General features: G+C 42.5%; 1 protein-coding gene across 1 annotated transcript in view; it reads left to right on the top strand.

Moving 5' to 3' along the window:
• LOC103134820 (semaphorin-5B) overlaps nucleotides 1-10,413 on the top strand; it is a 234,322-nt gene extending 223,909 nt beyond the window's left edge. Inside the window, exons 22-24 of the mRNA XM_007547273.2 lie at nucleotides 2,201-2,245; nucleotides 3,851-4,056; nucleotides 7,666-10,413. Coding sequence (XP_007547335.1) covers nucleotides 2,201-2,245; nucleotides 3,851-4,056; nucleotides 7,666-7,842 — 428 coding nt within the window. The 3' untranslated portion in view covers nucleotides 7,843-10,413. The remainder of the gene's footprint in view (nucleotides 1-2,200; nucleotides 2,246-3,850; nucleotides 4,057-7,665) is intronic.
• The last annotated feature ends 4,788 nt before the right edge of the window (nucleotides 10,414-15,201 follow it).

The following is a 15,201-nucleotide window of genomic DNA, read 5'->3' as shown; positions in this document are numbered from 1 at the left end:
GGATCCCAGATGAAGTGATCTGATCATTCAGTCTCTTGATCCGATGAGTCTCCAGACATCTCTTCTGCTCTCTTCTCTTCATCCCATAGTTTATCCACAGGCTTTAGATCTTGGGTCCTGAGAGAACAGTGGAAAATGATTTTATCAGTATAACTTTATCATTTCCCCCTTAGGGAAATTTTCCTTGCAGAAAGGTGGGAAGAAAAAAAAGAAAGGTGATGGGTGATTCAGCATCACGCAGAGTTTCAACCATTTCTGTCCTGATTTCTCGATGCACTTCAACAAGGTTTCCATGGCGTTTGGGAGAGTCTGATGCTCCAATAACACAGATAATCCACCATCTTATCAGTGGGGATTGTGGTGCTTTTCGACGTCTTTACCCTTTCCTCACCTGGAGAGTTTGCTCCTCACAATATGAAGCCTTGTAGCTTCAACAGATCGAAGCACATGGTTCCTGCAGAGTTTAGCCATATTTACGTGTTTATGTTGTAACGACAGGACAGAAAATACTCGTCTCTCTTATTGCTCTCAAACAAGGTGAATCGGTGACACTTCTTAGTGTAAAAGCTCCAACGGGGAGTTTGACTACCATGTTTGTGGTTAAACGTCAACATGGTTCCTTCTCCCGCCTGCTGAGCAAGAACAATGGGTCCCTCTAAATATATATTTATAACCTCAGGACTAAAATGCAAGGATAATCGTTCAAAAATGTCATAAAAATTCTGATTGAGCTTAAAAATCTTAAATGTCAACAAGCTAAAAATCAGTTGCGTTTGTTTTAAAGGCTAATCATTGTGCTATTGGTAAATGAAAAAAGAAAACATCCGTATAAGCAGCTGTATTAAAACTGCATATTTTATTCCACCAGATGACGCATTAAACATGTGTGTCATCCCACAGCGTTAAAAGGAAATCCATTTATTTTAATTCTTTTAACACATTTTCACCGCTGATGTACAAAAGGCGCTTTAATTCTGTTCACCTAGAAATAAAGACTCTACGCAGTTGTGTTTTTTTTTAATTTTATTTTATTTTATTATTTTGAAGCTGAAAACCTCCTGGGTATTTCACATTAGTCTTGAGAGGAAGCAGCAGGTCGGGTCCAACGATATTTAGATGTGGATAAGCTGTTTGGTCTAAGCAGTAGTTTGTGCTCTGGAGTTACTCAGTCATACAATTCAATGCATCCTTTTGTTACTTTCTCCTTACAAAATGCTGCAAGTAGCTTCGTTTTTTCTTTTTTTATATATGTATATAAAAGGATTCACCTTTTAGTCCCCAGGACTCGTCTTGTTGTTAAATACGAATCATCATGATTAAAATTCATCCCCACTGTCATCCTCGGTCATAAGCTTCGGTAAACACAAACATGTTTGTGTGTGTGTGTGGTTCACATCCTGGCGCTGTAAGCTGCTCTCTGTTTGTTAATTGCGCATAATTAGGTCTGCGTGAAATTCAGTAGTCAGCAGTTCGCCCGGTCGGCCCTCAGCTCACCTTGTTATGCTGATGCGGATCTCAGAAACTTTCTCCTGAAGTGATCCCTCCTGGCCCGCCAACGCGGGACCCTCCTGTCTCTGAATCCCTAACGAGTCGAGATGAAGGCGATTAATATTAATGGGACGTCACAAACGGCAAATCACATTAGACTTTATTGCACATTTCTGTGAGACCGTGGAAGGATCGGCAGAGGTCTCCTGCGGAGGAGGTGGGGGGAAAATATTAGCAACGAAAATTAATCAGCAAATGTGGCTCTGCAATTAAACGCGTTGACTCCCACGGACACACACTCATGTGCTTGTTCGCTTCGGGGGGGAAAGTTTGCAGAAAGACAGGATGTGCTGGACAAATAAAGTTGTTTTCCTGGTGTAAAACCTCTCTAGCAAAGAAAGGTCCAGCTCGACTGAACGAAACTTGGGAGGGAGTCACTCAACAGTCCAATTATCTAAACGTAAAAAGTCTCAGGTTTCACCGATACATTAAATTAAAACCAATCCCTACGGACCCTTCGCACAACAACACGGTGAACTCATTTCAGTTTCTCATGTTCCTCATATCTTGTTCTCATTTCTGCATGTTTCACAGTCGGCGTTTGTGTGCTCTGAAGGTGAACACATGCATGTATGCGCGCGTGTGTGTGTGTGTGTGTGTGTGTTTGCATGCCTGTTTGTGTGTCTGACTTGTATTCCTCTCCTCTCCGCAGTCATTCTCCCGGCATCTGGTTTTGATAAGGACCAACAATGCGGAGGTAAGTGGATTAACGGTTCGTCCGAGCTCAGCGCATGTTCAGGTTTTTTTGCGTTGCCCCTCCGAGTCCCTTTATGTTTCCTGTCTGGAACGCCGTGTGTGTTTTCATGCATCGAATGCACATTTTCATGTTTGCTGTCTCACTCGCTGTAAAATTCGAGAATCACGTTCTTACGAGTCTGGTCCATTTTTGGTTTTTGACTTGGAAAATAAAATAAATAAAAAAAAATTAAAAAATAAAAATGGTGCATCCAAAGTTCCCAGAATAAATGTTGGAAGCAGGTTGTGAAAAGAAATAAATCATTCTCATGTTATTTACCTGACAACCCAAGCGTGGAAATTTTCAAGCAGGCATTTAGGAGCTGTTGTGTGTTATAGTGGAGCAGAGTAACGTTGGTAGCAGCAGCATAATTGAGGTGAAAACACTTGAATACATGTCAAAACAGTTTTTTTCAGCATATTGTACAATAACATGTGGGAACTTAATGGAACCAGTCGTGTAAAAAGTAGTTTCCTTATTATATCATCTTATATGCATAATGTTTTAAAAAAAATAATTTATTTTTCAAAATATTAAAGTAAATTGAACTAATTTAGACTTGGAGAGGAGCGGCGCTTGCCACCAAGTCATCCAGGACCTGTTACTGTGAAATATCGTCTCTGCTGCCCGGATATCCAGCTGTTAGCATGTCATGCTAATATTATGTAAAAAGTTAACTTAGTTTGACATTTTATAGAAGACGTTAGCACTTATCAAAGCTGTGGAAATGTGAAAATTGTACTCACCAACGTCGGCAACTCGTAAAGTAATAATTCCCTTTAAGGAGTTTTCCTGTGAAGGTAAATCTGCGTACATCGCCTCAAAGCAAGTTCAGCTCCGGCGGGAACTGTTGTGGTTTTCTTTTTGACCTTTCCTTTTTCCAACACCTTGAGATGTTCTTTTGAAGAGACGTTGTTGTTGTTTCCTAAAGCTCCTTATCTGCAAAACGACCAATGCCCTCACACCCGGAGAGTTTGATGCACTTCATCCTCACGCAGCTTTGATCGTTCAGTAACGTGTCCAGACTTTGTGCTGCTCCATAGGGAGTGTGTGTGACAACCCCACACACTCCCAGGTTGGGAATCATTGTTAGCTACTTCCTAATTTGGTCCTCGCTTCCTCAGTCAGATCCATCCCTCTTACATCATTTATGTCTACAAAAGAAAAAATCAAATCGGACGGTGGCATTTGACATAATCTCTCTTTCAAATTTCACCCCAACCAATTATAGATGTCCGTACAGAGTTATAAATGGATAAAGTGACCGAGAGCAGCCTTGCATGTTATCTTTGAACCAATTCTAAAGTAAAATGGCTCCAGCGGGAGAAGTCCCAGCTGTAAATTGTTCTTCATAAAGAGGGAATAAAGTCGTGGAGTCGGGATGAATTATCACAGCATACCGATCCGGCTTGAAGAGCACACCAATTTTTCCCAAGCACCAACTTTTGTGAAAAGGGCTAATATGCTGACCGTTACTGCGATATTGGGCGATATGTAAATCTCCTCGCCTGGATAAAATATCCCTCAGACCTTTGCTGACGTTCCCGTGTCGTTTTCGTTTGTCAGCCTTCACCTCCATCCACCTAATCGCCACCGGTGTCTCCTGCTTCCTGGGGGCGGGGCTGTTGTCCTTCCTCGTCTACGTTTACTGCCAACGGTTCCACAAGCCCTCGCAGGAGTCCGCCGTCATTCACCCGACCACGCCCAACCACCTCAACTACAAGGGCAACACCACACCAAAGAACGAGAAGTACACACCCATGGAGTTCAAGGTAGGAGCGGATGTTTGTTCGCCTCATCTTTCCTTTCTCCAAGTGCAAACACAGCAAGAATGCTTGTGTTCATTCTGCGTCCCACATGAAGTTGATTACTTCTTTTTTGTGCTTCTTTGTTTTTTGCAAAACTTTGATGTGTGGCCCTTGTAGCTTTACCTGAACTTCTTTATTTATATGTTTGGTTAACTTTAAACAGCATTAATGTGTTTCCATTGCTTCATATCTACTTTGAATTGCTGTCAAATTCACAGTTTGCTCATTTTATTGATTTGAAAAGGCTTCAGGTCATCCACTACTACACAGATCATCTCTGTAAGCTTTACTTTAACACTTTTAATTATGTTAAGCTCACGACTTGTGTGGGTGAGTTCTCGTATCAGTCATAGCAACATCTGTTCTCTGATCGTGACCTTAGGGTCTGAGTTCAGAGAAAGTGAATTTAAAAAGATGATAAAATGTCAGAAAAGTGTTTTCAATCTGGAACATGTGGATTATAGATTGACACGTCGCTCCAAGTCCACATTCTGTCATTAATAATTCAACTTTTTAAAAATGTCATTTTCCCACTGTTTCAAATTTAGGCGGATTTCATTAGTGGCTTCATCAATATGAACCATCTGGCTCCTGTGGGTCAGCTGATCAGAGGTTTTTAGGCATTTCAAGGACTCAATAAAAACCCGAGTGCAGAGGTGGCTGAAGGTAACTGAGAACTTTAAAACCTATAAACTCTGAGGGAGGAGAGGAAATAAGGTGGCAGGGGATAAAACTGCCAGACTGCAGGAAAGGTGAATGTTAAGCACTAAGTTAGTGAACTAAGACAAAAAAAATAAATAAATAAAATCAGGGAGAAAATAACACTGACCTAAGAAAACAAACTGTGAATACGCAAAGTACAGAACATAAGAATAAACAAAGAGACAATAAGCACAGAGAAACAAAATGTGGAAAAACCACAAATGAAACCCTAAACCCAATGATTGGGACACTTTTATTCCCTGACATTCAACCCAGAGTGAGACTTTGACTGTGCTCACATAGCAGGTCTTGATGCTCGATTCCAAATTAGTGCTGGAACCTGTTTTTCTTTTTGTTGGACATTCACACTAATGAATGATGTGACACAAGATCATAAAGAGATGAAGGAAGTACAACTAGTAGCTACGGCCTCTTCTGGAGCATCGACTGCAGCTTCAGTGCTGAAGCCAGTTTGGATGTGAACCAGGATAAGTATCCAACTAAGTACCAGATATGAAAGAGGCATAAATCTGATTTTTTATTTATTTATTTTTGGAGTGAGGGGTGAAAAAAATCTAAACTAGGTCATTCAGTTTCCATGTGAAAGTTGGATGTGGGTCGCATAGGAGGGAAAAAAAAAAATTGGATTTGGGTCACATTTGTGGCCTGCGACTGATTTTGTTTTATTTATTGGATTACTTTATTATTCTTATCAGTTTTTTATCTGGCCGTTTCCTTCCTTCTCACTGTTAGTCTATATTCCTTTAATCCTGCTTTGTGTTGTTCTGTACAGCACCTTGGTGGTGTTGTTTGTAAAGCGTCTCATGAATAAAATGGTTCACTGTGGTATTTTGTTCAGTGCAATACAATAACGAATAACATAATTTCCCCCAAATCAAACTGTTTGATGAAAAGCAGACAAATACACACTGCGGAGCTCAGGTCCGTCTCAGACCGAATCCTGATTCAACTTGTGTTTTTGCCCGACATCTAAAACGTTTCACTAAAAAGGCTTTTTCCTGATTCCCGGCTCTCTGTGCCACGACGGCCGCAGCCTCCTGAGTCCTCATGGTTACCGTTGTGGTTGGTTGCACACGGCGCCGAAAACCACTGTGTTGTTAAAGGCTGAACTCATTAGCTTTTAACGACCGCAGGAGGGGGGGGGGAGGCCAGACGCCGCCGGATGCGCAGACGGTGTCCGCGTACCGCAACGCCACTTTTGTGCGGCGAGTTCCCTCGGCTCCAGGCCAATTTATGTTAGCTCCCCTATCGTGTGCTTCACCAACTCTAACCTGATTATCTGCCTGCTTCGGTCTCCAGAGTTGTTCAGATGGGATCACATCAGTTAAAGCTTCCCCTGGAAAACGTTCGGCTTTTACTCACGAGTTGGCAGTGGCGTTAAAATAAAACGTTCGGCTTTGGACTCGTTTTTATTCTTGATTGCTCCACTAGATACTTGTCAGCCTACGTATTAGAGCACTGAGTGCGATTGACGAGATTCAAATTAGATTTGTTACCTTGATTTTGTTTGCTTGTAAACACACACATATACTCAAGCAATAACATCAAGACATTCTTTTATCAATACCGAGCTACAGCGATGGATGGTTGCAGTCCGTGTTGTAGCTACGTTCTTCATTATTTAAAGTTTTTTCAAATGTCTGTTTTCTATACCATAAGGAGATTACATCACTTGAGTCAAGTGAGCTTTAAAAGAGCTATATAAATGAAAACTCCCTGTGCTGTAGTTTTTTGAGTCTAGAAGCAGCAGTTTGACCGTTTCGTTTGCCAGGAAGCGGACATTAGCCAGATGGATTGAGGGCAAGGGTGTGGACGGTCTCCGCTGTTAAAGTCTGACAAGGGTGCCTTCCTGTTGACCTTGTCTTCATTTCTGGTAAATCATACACAGAGCACTTCGCCTCCAACGATGCAAATTGGAGAATAAATATGTAGAGAGGACATTTTGATTTAGGAGTCCTTCTCTGGGTGAAAGTAACAGGAAAGAGTAAGGGTACATTCACACTGGCTCCTCAAACTTCGGTCTGCCTGAAGTGAACTCTGGCCAAGTTTGAATGCATATGTCGATGCCAGATGGACCAAAGACCGTGCCAAAAGCAGGAAGCGGACTATAGAGCAAGGCATTCTGGGATTTTTTTTTAAAGATAAGAGTAATCCTACAACTGCTAAAATCTGATGCCACTCCATTTTTGTTTGAATTTTGTGAAGCTATCGTGTCTTCTTCAGAGGTTTTCATGTTGTTTCCTGCAGTGGTTCTTGGTGCAGCGCCACCACAGGCGAGGAAGTGAACAGGTTTTTCAAAGGGTTTGGTTGGTTTGACTCAGTGTGGTGGGAAAGCGAACCGTTCCAGATGAAAATGTAACAAATGTTGCTCGATTGAACCACGTCTACTGGACTGTCAGGTGTGAAAACACCCTAAAAAAAAACTCACATTCAAAGTACGAGAGAGCAAAGCATGGAGGCCAGCATCTGCCATCTTGATCATTAAGTTAAAGCTTTGTTACAAGTGGGTTTTCCTAGTGGACATAGACCATTACTATACCTCTACATTGATTTCAGATTGGCTTTGGGACAATAAAGCCAATGTTTTAGAGCAGCCATCACAAAGTTCTGAATCTTATTCCATAGAAAATTTGAAGGAAGAGTTGAACAGTTATCCTACAAGTTTGATCCTATCACACAGATACAAAGTTCTTAATTTGAAGAAAGTTGAAAACATCTCTCTAACTGTAACACATGAAACAGGAAAACAGTAAAAGTTGTATTACAGTAGAATAGTGCTGCACAAAAAACAAATATGTGTCTAAGAAAAGAGATGTTAAACTCTTCGTTCGTTCTGTTGTTTCATTCCAGACGCTGAACAAGAACAACCTGCTGCCAGACGAACGATCCAACTTCTACCCGACACCGCTCCAGCAGACCAACGTCTACACAACCACCTACTATCCCACACCGCTCGGCAAGTTTGACTACCAACCCAACTCCTCCCCCTCACCGTGCAGAACCTACAACAACAGTAACAACAGCTGAGACGCAGCCCGCCGATGACCCTCCACCACCCCCATCCCGCTCTCTCTCTCCCCCCACCCCCGAAACGGACGCCGCTACCATGGTGACATAAGTGAACCAATGTGAACTGAAATGTTATTCAGAGCTTGGCAACGTCTCTGTGCTCTACGCCGTCACCTCCCTGAACCCGTAGTCTCTTCTGCCTGGTGGCGTTTGTGTTTTCAGGGTTGGTTGTTTTTGGGACTTTCCGTCGAGAGACGTGGATTCGGACTACAAAAGCCCGGCTCCTGGTAAAGTCAAGAACTTATGCAACCGGTCTGGGGGCGCGTGTTTTTGTAAGGAATCTGTCGGGGATGTCGCTGTGTCAGCGCCAGCGCTTTATGTGGGGAACAAGCGAAAAGAAAGTCAACAAAAGGCCGAACTCTGGCTTTGAGGAGATTGTTGCGACCGCTTCGATGCAGGTGCCGGGTCGACGACCCCCGTCTGCAAAGACCGATGGGAATCTGACAACAACAACAACAAAAGTAAACTTTTTTTACGGGATAAGAGTTACCTTTTTTTATGTTTGGCTCTCTCTCCATTACAAACAACATTCTTGGCCTGTAATGAACTTGAGTCCCTCAACAACAAAAGCAGTTTCGGAGAACAAAGGGCACACGTGTTCCTCGTCCTCGCCGCACAGCACAGGGTGAGGCAACGACAACAAAAGAGAAAACTGAATGAAGTCGATGACAAAATAAATTACAGATCGATATCAGCGCGGTGGAGTGGGAGAGGAAATGCGTTCACTCTCTCCCTCGTCCTCCCCATTGTTGGTATTTTCACATGACGGGAAAGATAAGAAGTTTAAAGTTGATTAAGCTTTTGTGAGGCTGTTTGGGGAAACTCACATGAAGCACCGTCACCCACAGCTGAAGAGAATTATTGTCTAAACCTGCTTTCGATCAAAGTCCTGATCCCGTTTTGGAAGACGCGGATGTGCTTGTGTGAAGGTCACAGCCGGGAATTCGGTGGGGCTGTTCGGAACGGCAAAAGCTTTGGGAATGCCGCGGGTGCCTGGGGTGATTTTATGTTCCCATTTCTGTTTTGTTTTTTGTTTTTTTCTCTTTTTGATTCATCCGAGAACAACGAGGACTCCCGAAGAAGAGGATTGATTGATTCTCCAATTAATTCTCCACTGAATGAATGCAATTCTACTGAGAGCTAAATAGTTCAGTGGTCATATCAAATATGGCCAGTGTGCTGAAGAACTGGATCGGGGTTTTTTTTTTTTTTCTATGACGGTAGAATAAGCTAGCAGACTGGCACTTGTTCTTTTCTAAATGTTTTGTTTTTACAACGGTTTTCTGTTCACAACGACCTGTAGCATAGAAGGAGAATATTTTGTTAAATAAGAATATAACTGATTAATAACTCTTGCTTCTCTAATTTCATTTCCATAACAAATGCATCGTCAACACGTGAAATGTTACAAAAATAAAACAATGAATTTTAAAGTCTCCTTTTTTTTGGTTTCTTTTATATGAATACTAACAAAAAATCAACCCCTTTCACCCCCTACTTGAAAATAGAAAGGATAAAAAAAAAATAAAAAAAAAACTTATGCTTGCTTAGAAGAAAATGAACGCATGAATGTGTGAAAGTGGAGACTGTTTGTGTGGAAAGAGAAAAAATACAACAAAAAAGGAAAAAAATAGGGTTGTTTTGTTTTGTACCATGTAAATGCTTTCATACATATGAGGCGGTTTTTATCTGTGTGTGTGTGTGTGTGTGTGTCTGTGTTTCCAAATTCTGTCACTCTTCAGATGTTCAGCTTGTTTTTTCTGTTTCACGTCTGAGATGTTAATCGTAAGTCAAGCGTTGCGCCACTTGGTGGAATGTACATTATTTATAGCTTGGTTTGTAAAAGGCCATTTTCACTGGAATATTTTATTGTTACTGCCTGATCAATGAATGCTAACTCGCCCAGGCTAACTCACGTTCAAGCTAATGTACACGCACGACATGAGAGCTCTATCTGTATATAGGAGCAGCAGCCTTCTGCCCATCCAATGTCCCTGAAGAGGAATGTGTAAATGACTCTGTATACTGTATAGCTAACATTTTGTTTAAAAAATAAAAAAGAGAGAGAAGCCTTATAGTTTAAAAAAAAAAAAAAAGTGCAGCAGCTAAGTACACAATAAACCCTGCGGTTTGTTTGGGGTCGGAGCTCCGTGACGTGACCTACCGCCTGTGGCTAACGCGACCTCCCCCAGCTGCCCAAACAAACGAGATCGACTGGCTGTACCGCTGACGGGAATCAAAAGCAAAATGGATCAAATAAAATAAGCTAACTGAGAACAAAAGGATCTCTTTGATCGTACTAATTTTCTATTGGCCCCGGTCTAAAAGCTCTACACGCGGTTGGTCGTTCTGAGCTCCGGCCCCCGGCGATGTGAGGCTCTGTGCCCCTTCTATGCAACTTACCAGGTGTACTGTTAGACCTGTCGTGTAGACTATAATCACTGCCTTTTAGACACTGTGAACTTTTTTGTACCCTATATTTTTGTATATTGTACATGATTAAGGACAATAAACCTTGATGCCAACACATCACTGTTATGGCTAGCTGGGTGTGTGTGCCTGATCGTTTGGATTATCCAGCGGATTAGACTGTGATCTCCGTGAATGAGAACAGGGAACATGATGCTAGGACTCTGACTGGAAGACGGGTAAGTACGAACACAGACACTCGAGGTAAAAACTCTTCACACATCAATGTTTTGTTTTAACTTAAGGGATGTGAGAATGAATAGCAAATATTTGCCTTGGTTTAAGGCCCCACATATTTGGGCATCCTGTGCTGAGGTCCGCTAATGCTCATGGTGAACTCGAAGTGAACGTCCACCGAACAGGGCAAGGTCAGTCTTTACAACCTGCTTGGCAGGAAACAGCGCATCGTCTCATCTTGTGACAGCTCAGATTGATTTAGGGCGTTCAAATGATTGGTATATTTTTAATTCTGTCCTCCCGAAGACAAAGGAAAGGAGCGGTTCACTTTAATTCCCAGTTTGGATGTGAAACGCCACAAAAGCTGATCCCACCGGGAATCTGGGTGAACATCTTGGACTTCCTTGTTGCACAAACTGGCAGATGTGTCGGGTGAAATATGGCAGTGGGAGTAGCAGGCCTAGCAGTGGCATCGACTGCAAAGTAGGGAATTCATTAGGGGGAATATATAATAAAGTAAAATTACATTAAGTGTGGTATCGTTTAGTCCACTTTAAGAGTCTACCCTGTGCTCCGCTACCCAGCAGGTAAGTGGAAACAGTCTGAGCCTGAAACGTGTCACAGAAGGGCATCTTCTCCCTTTCATCTAGAGACAACAAATGACTGCAGCGCCGAAATCCTTGGCTGTGAGAGAGGTGCTGGTGGTGGTGGGGGGGGGAGATGGATGAGACAAATGAGCCAAGTAGTCAGGGTGTGTCCAGCAGAGTGCCCGTGGATCACTGCTGGTGCCAGTGGCCCAGACACCAGCGCTTTATCATTACACCACAAATGATTCTGCTGCTGCTGCACAGGAAAATCAAGATCAGAGCCGAAGAACGGCTTCTGCAACAGGGGGGAGACGCTAAATAAAGCGCTCTCAGTGTTTAGCCCTCACATAAATAACGGAGAGAGACACTATTTGTGTTTCGCTGTGACTCAACGTCACGGTGACTGTCAGGCCAAGCAGCTCCAACGCACAGCTTGAAACCCATAAATGCACAAGAACGCGACGTCCTGGTTCAGTTAACGCTACGCCGTACCTCTAAATTAGAGTTATTAATAGGCCCGCTGAAAGTATTTATCAGTGGGGAGATTCTGCTTGCAAACAGAAGCAGAGATGGGCTGGCTGGCAGCCAGGAGGAGGTCACCGGGTGGAGCCAGTGGACCGGAAGAGGAGACTGCTGGAGGAGACGAAGGTGGGCCAGTGGGAACGCTGCCATCCGCTTTAAAGACGATGACAAGTAAGCAAGGAGAGTACTGGTTCCTGATGGTCGCCGATATTAACGAGTTGTGTTGAAAAACAAGAAAACAGCTGTGTGAAAAATTGAGACTGTATCTTGGACAAAAAGAGCTCTGCACTTAAATGTTGACCATCTTGGAAGAAATTCCCTACCTTTGGGCAATTGTTTACAAGTTTGTTAACATTTCACATGAGGAAACACCTTTTTATCAAATGGAGTAATAGAAACTAGGAGATCAAATCTTTCTTTTAAATGTAATACAGCTTTTTATTTCAATGCAGTACAGCTACTGAAGCTACAGTGACTCGCCAACCTATCAAGACCCAAATCTTGATACCTTAAGAGGTTGACCTCTGCTGACCTCTGTGACCCTTTTTTTAATATTAAAGATGAAAATGCCACAAATAAAAACTTTGATCTGTTACAACAACCACAAACTGAAATCATATTGGGATTTTTAATAGTGCGTATATATAGTAGTTATGAATTTTAATATATTCTCGTGAGGTGTTCACTACATAGGCAATGTGTTGCACTTTATTTAAAAATATATATACTTCTGACACACATATTTCAGATTATTCAACAAATTGTGATACTCACACGTGACGTTAAAGCAAAAACAAAAAAGTTTGTAATGTCTGAAAGTTTGCAAGTATATTCCTCACAACACTGTATTTGAAATGTGCCAGCTGTTTTACTTCTATGCCTTTTTTACATATTTCTGCAGTTTTGACATGGAAATGTATATAATTAGTTTGAGCTACAAGTCTGAAAACTGTTGAAAAGAAAAAAAATGTAAAAATAAAAGATGGTTCTCACTCTCACTCAATGGATATCTGCAGATTTCCATTGTGCTGTGATTGGCTAATTAAATATTTGCTAATAATCATGATCCAAAGCACAGCAGTAGTAATGAATTTTATGCTAATACAGCGACAGAGCCCGAGGTGTACATTTGTGGGTAATGTTTGCCGAGCATCTGCTGCTGCAGAGGCTCGTTCAACTTCAGCCCGTTTAGGAAGCCGTCACATTACGCAGCAGCTGTATTAGGATTATCAGACGTTCACTCAGCTGTTCTGTTTACAGAGTAAATAGCTTCTTGTTTTGATGAGAGCTGAGCCGTGTGTCCCAGCAGGCCGGCAGACAGACAGGCGCGTCCTTGTTCTGGGCTCAGCCAGACAGGATGGGCAGATCACAAAATGTCTGGAGCTCAGGCCAAAAACTGCAGGGACGGAGACATTGCAGCGTCTGTGTCTTTGTCCATGAGCCAGTGATCGTTCAGCAGCTTTAACCCACCAACTACTTCTGTGTGTTTGAATATATCGATGCCCTGTAGAAGTGGTGATATCAAGTGATCGACCTCTCTGTGATTCCTTACTTACATTTTTATTGGCATTTCTTGGAGTGAAGCCTTAAAATCAATCAATTTTTCACTGCAAAACCACAATATGAACTTTTGCTTCAGTTCTCCAACAGTTCTAATCGTACTGTTTCTTCTTGTTTTCACTATGCTTCCGTCAAATGAATTGGCTTTTTGGGGGCTTTATCATATTCAAAAACTCACCAAAGTTGGCGGATGTGTCAAGTCTGTGTGACAATTAAGGAAATTGCAACACAAACGGCTCAACAGCGCCACCTGGCAACTTTCAAAATACCTTCTGCATTGACCGTACTTCATTATCCAAATAAACAAAGTTTGGGGGGCGGGGGATATGGTCATTTTAATTAAAGAGTGTCGTAACGGAGTCTATTAAAATTTTAAGTAACGATAAGAAAGATGTACTCAAACTTGTGCTCATGAAATCCAGTCGTCATCATTCAGGTTGGTTTAAAAAATTGTCGAACTTAGTCGTGGGCCACACAAAATCATTCTGCAGGACCAAAATGGCACGTTGGCCACACTTTGGACACCGCTTCAGTTGGCTGCCATCAGTCATTTTTGCACAGCTTTTATTTGCTATTCTACTTTTTTTTAAATTCTAGATTAAATTCAGCTTCAAAGGAGTAAGAAGACCAAATTCACACTGCTCTTCGTAGACTGTACAGTAGATAAGTGCTTCTGTACTTTTGTCCTTACTGCTCCACTCCTCACCACTCACATTCAGTATTCCTGCAGCTCAACGCCTTTTTTAAATCTAATTTAACCGCACGTTGCTCTACTGGAAGTGTGATTTCTACCCCTTTTTCTCTTTATTGTGGCGTAGAGGCTGAATTTATCCTTTTAATGGAGGAAAATGTTTGGAAAATTAGAACAAATAAGACAGGAAAGGTTCAGTGTAACATTAAATTGTGGCCTGCCGATTTTAATAACAGCCTGAGCTTTAAATTACAAGTGTTCAACTTTAGACCTCATATAAAAACTGCCTATTTTAAAAGTTTAAACTCCAGATATGCAGTAATATGTTCTAATATGCGCAATGGAAACGATTTTAGCACATCCATTTTCTGAACCTCCTACTTTTGGAGGTTTAGCCAATCCGCGTCAAGAAAAATAAGTGGCGCTCCTGGATTGGCTGCTTTCCAAAGCTCATCCAATTGCGTTTAAAGTAACATTGCCCAGATGTATTTCAGACTCCAAAGCTGCATTTTCTTTCAGATATTTTAGAAATGTTCAGGTCTATATGTGAATTCTGAGATAACTTGGAGTAAAAACATTGTGTAGAGGATGCATTGTGGAGACGTAACAGGAGACTCCTTGTTCTCAGCGGATCCTTTTGAAGCCGAAAGTGACGAAACTAAAGGAGAACTTTGAACGCTCGCCTTTCACTTCAAGGAGCCACGTCGGAGTGCAGGCGCCAACTGCTTAACCCCGGCTGACAGAGAGGGATGAGAGGGACGGAGTGAGCGGGCAGTGATGAAGAGTCCTCCCCTCGTCCCAATAAGGCGGAGAGAGGCCTGGCAAACCATGTTAAATCACCCGGCCCGGACGCCTGCTTCTCACATGGAGCTGAGCCCTCACATTTGACCGTTGGAGCTCAGGGCCCGTTTCCAAGAATCTCATTCGACAAACATTTAGGTTTATGGTGATTGTGCGACGGAGAGCTTGAGCGAGCCATTTGCGTTTTATTCAATCTACTTAACTAGCTGACAGAGGTCTTAAAAGCTGCCAGCCACACCGAGGGCAGGCAATATTGATGATGGCGCTGTAAATAAAACTGCTGATGACACAGAAATATAGACGGAGGGGGTCGCGCCTCACGTGGGACCCGGAACGCCAGGCGACATAACCTCGTGGGATAAATCAGAGGGCCACGGATTCCTGAACGACGTGCTGGACGGTTTCAACCATAGACATAAGAGTGGACGCCTCATGGACCGCTCTCGCCTATTGTCGCTGACGAGATTTAGGGCGGCCATCTTGGAGCGGTCCACCACTCCACTCAGCGTT

The sequence above is a fragment of the Poecilia formosa genome, unplaced genomic scaffold, assembly GCF_000485575.1.
Source record: "Poecilia formosa unplaced genomic scaffold, Poecilia_formosa-5.1.2 Scaffold19, whole genome shotgun sequence".
Lineage (NCBI taxonomy): Eukaryota > Metazoa > Chordata > Actinopteri > Cyprinodontiformes > Poeciliidae > Poecilia > Poecilia formosa.
This window is presented reverse-complemented; position numbering and strand designations above follow the sequence as displayed.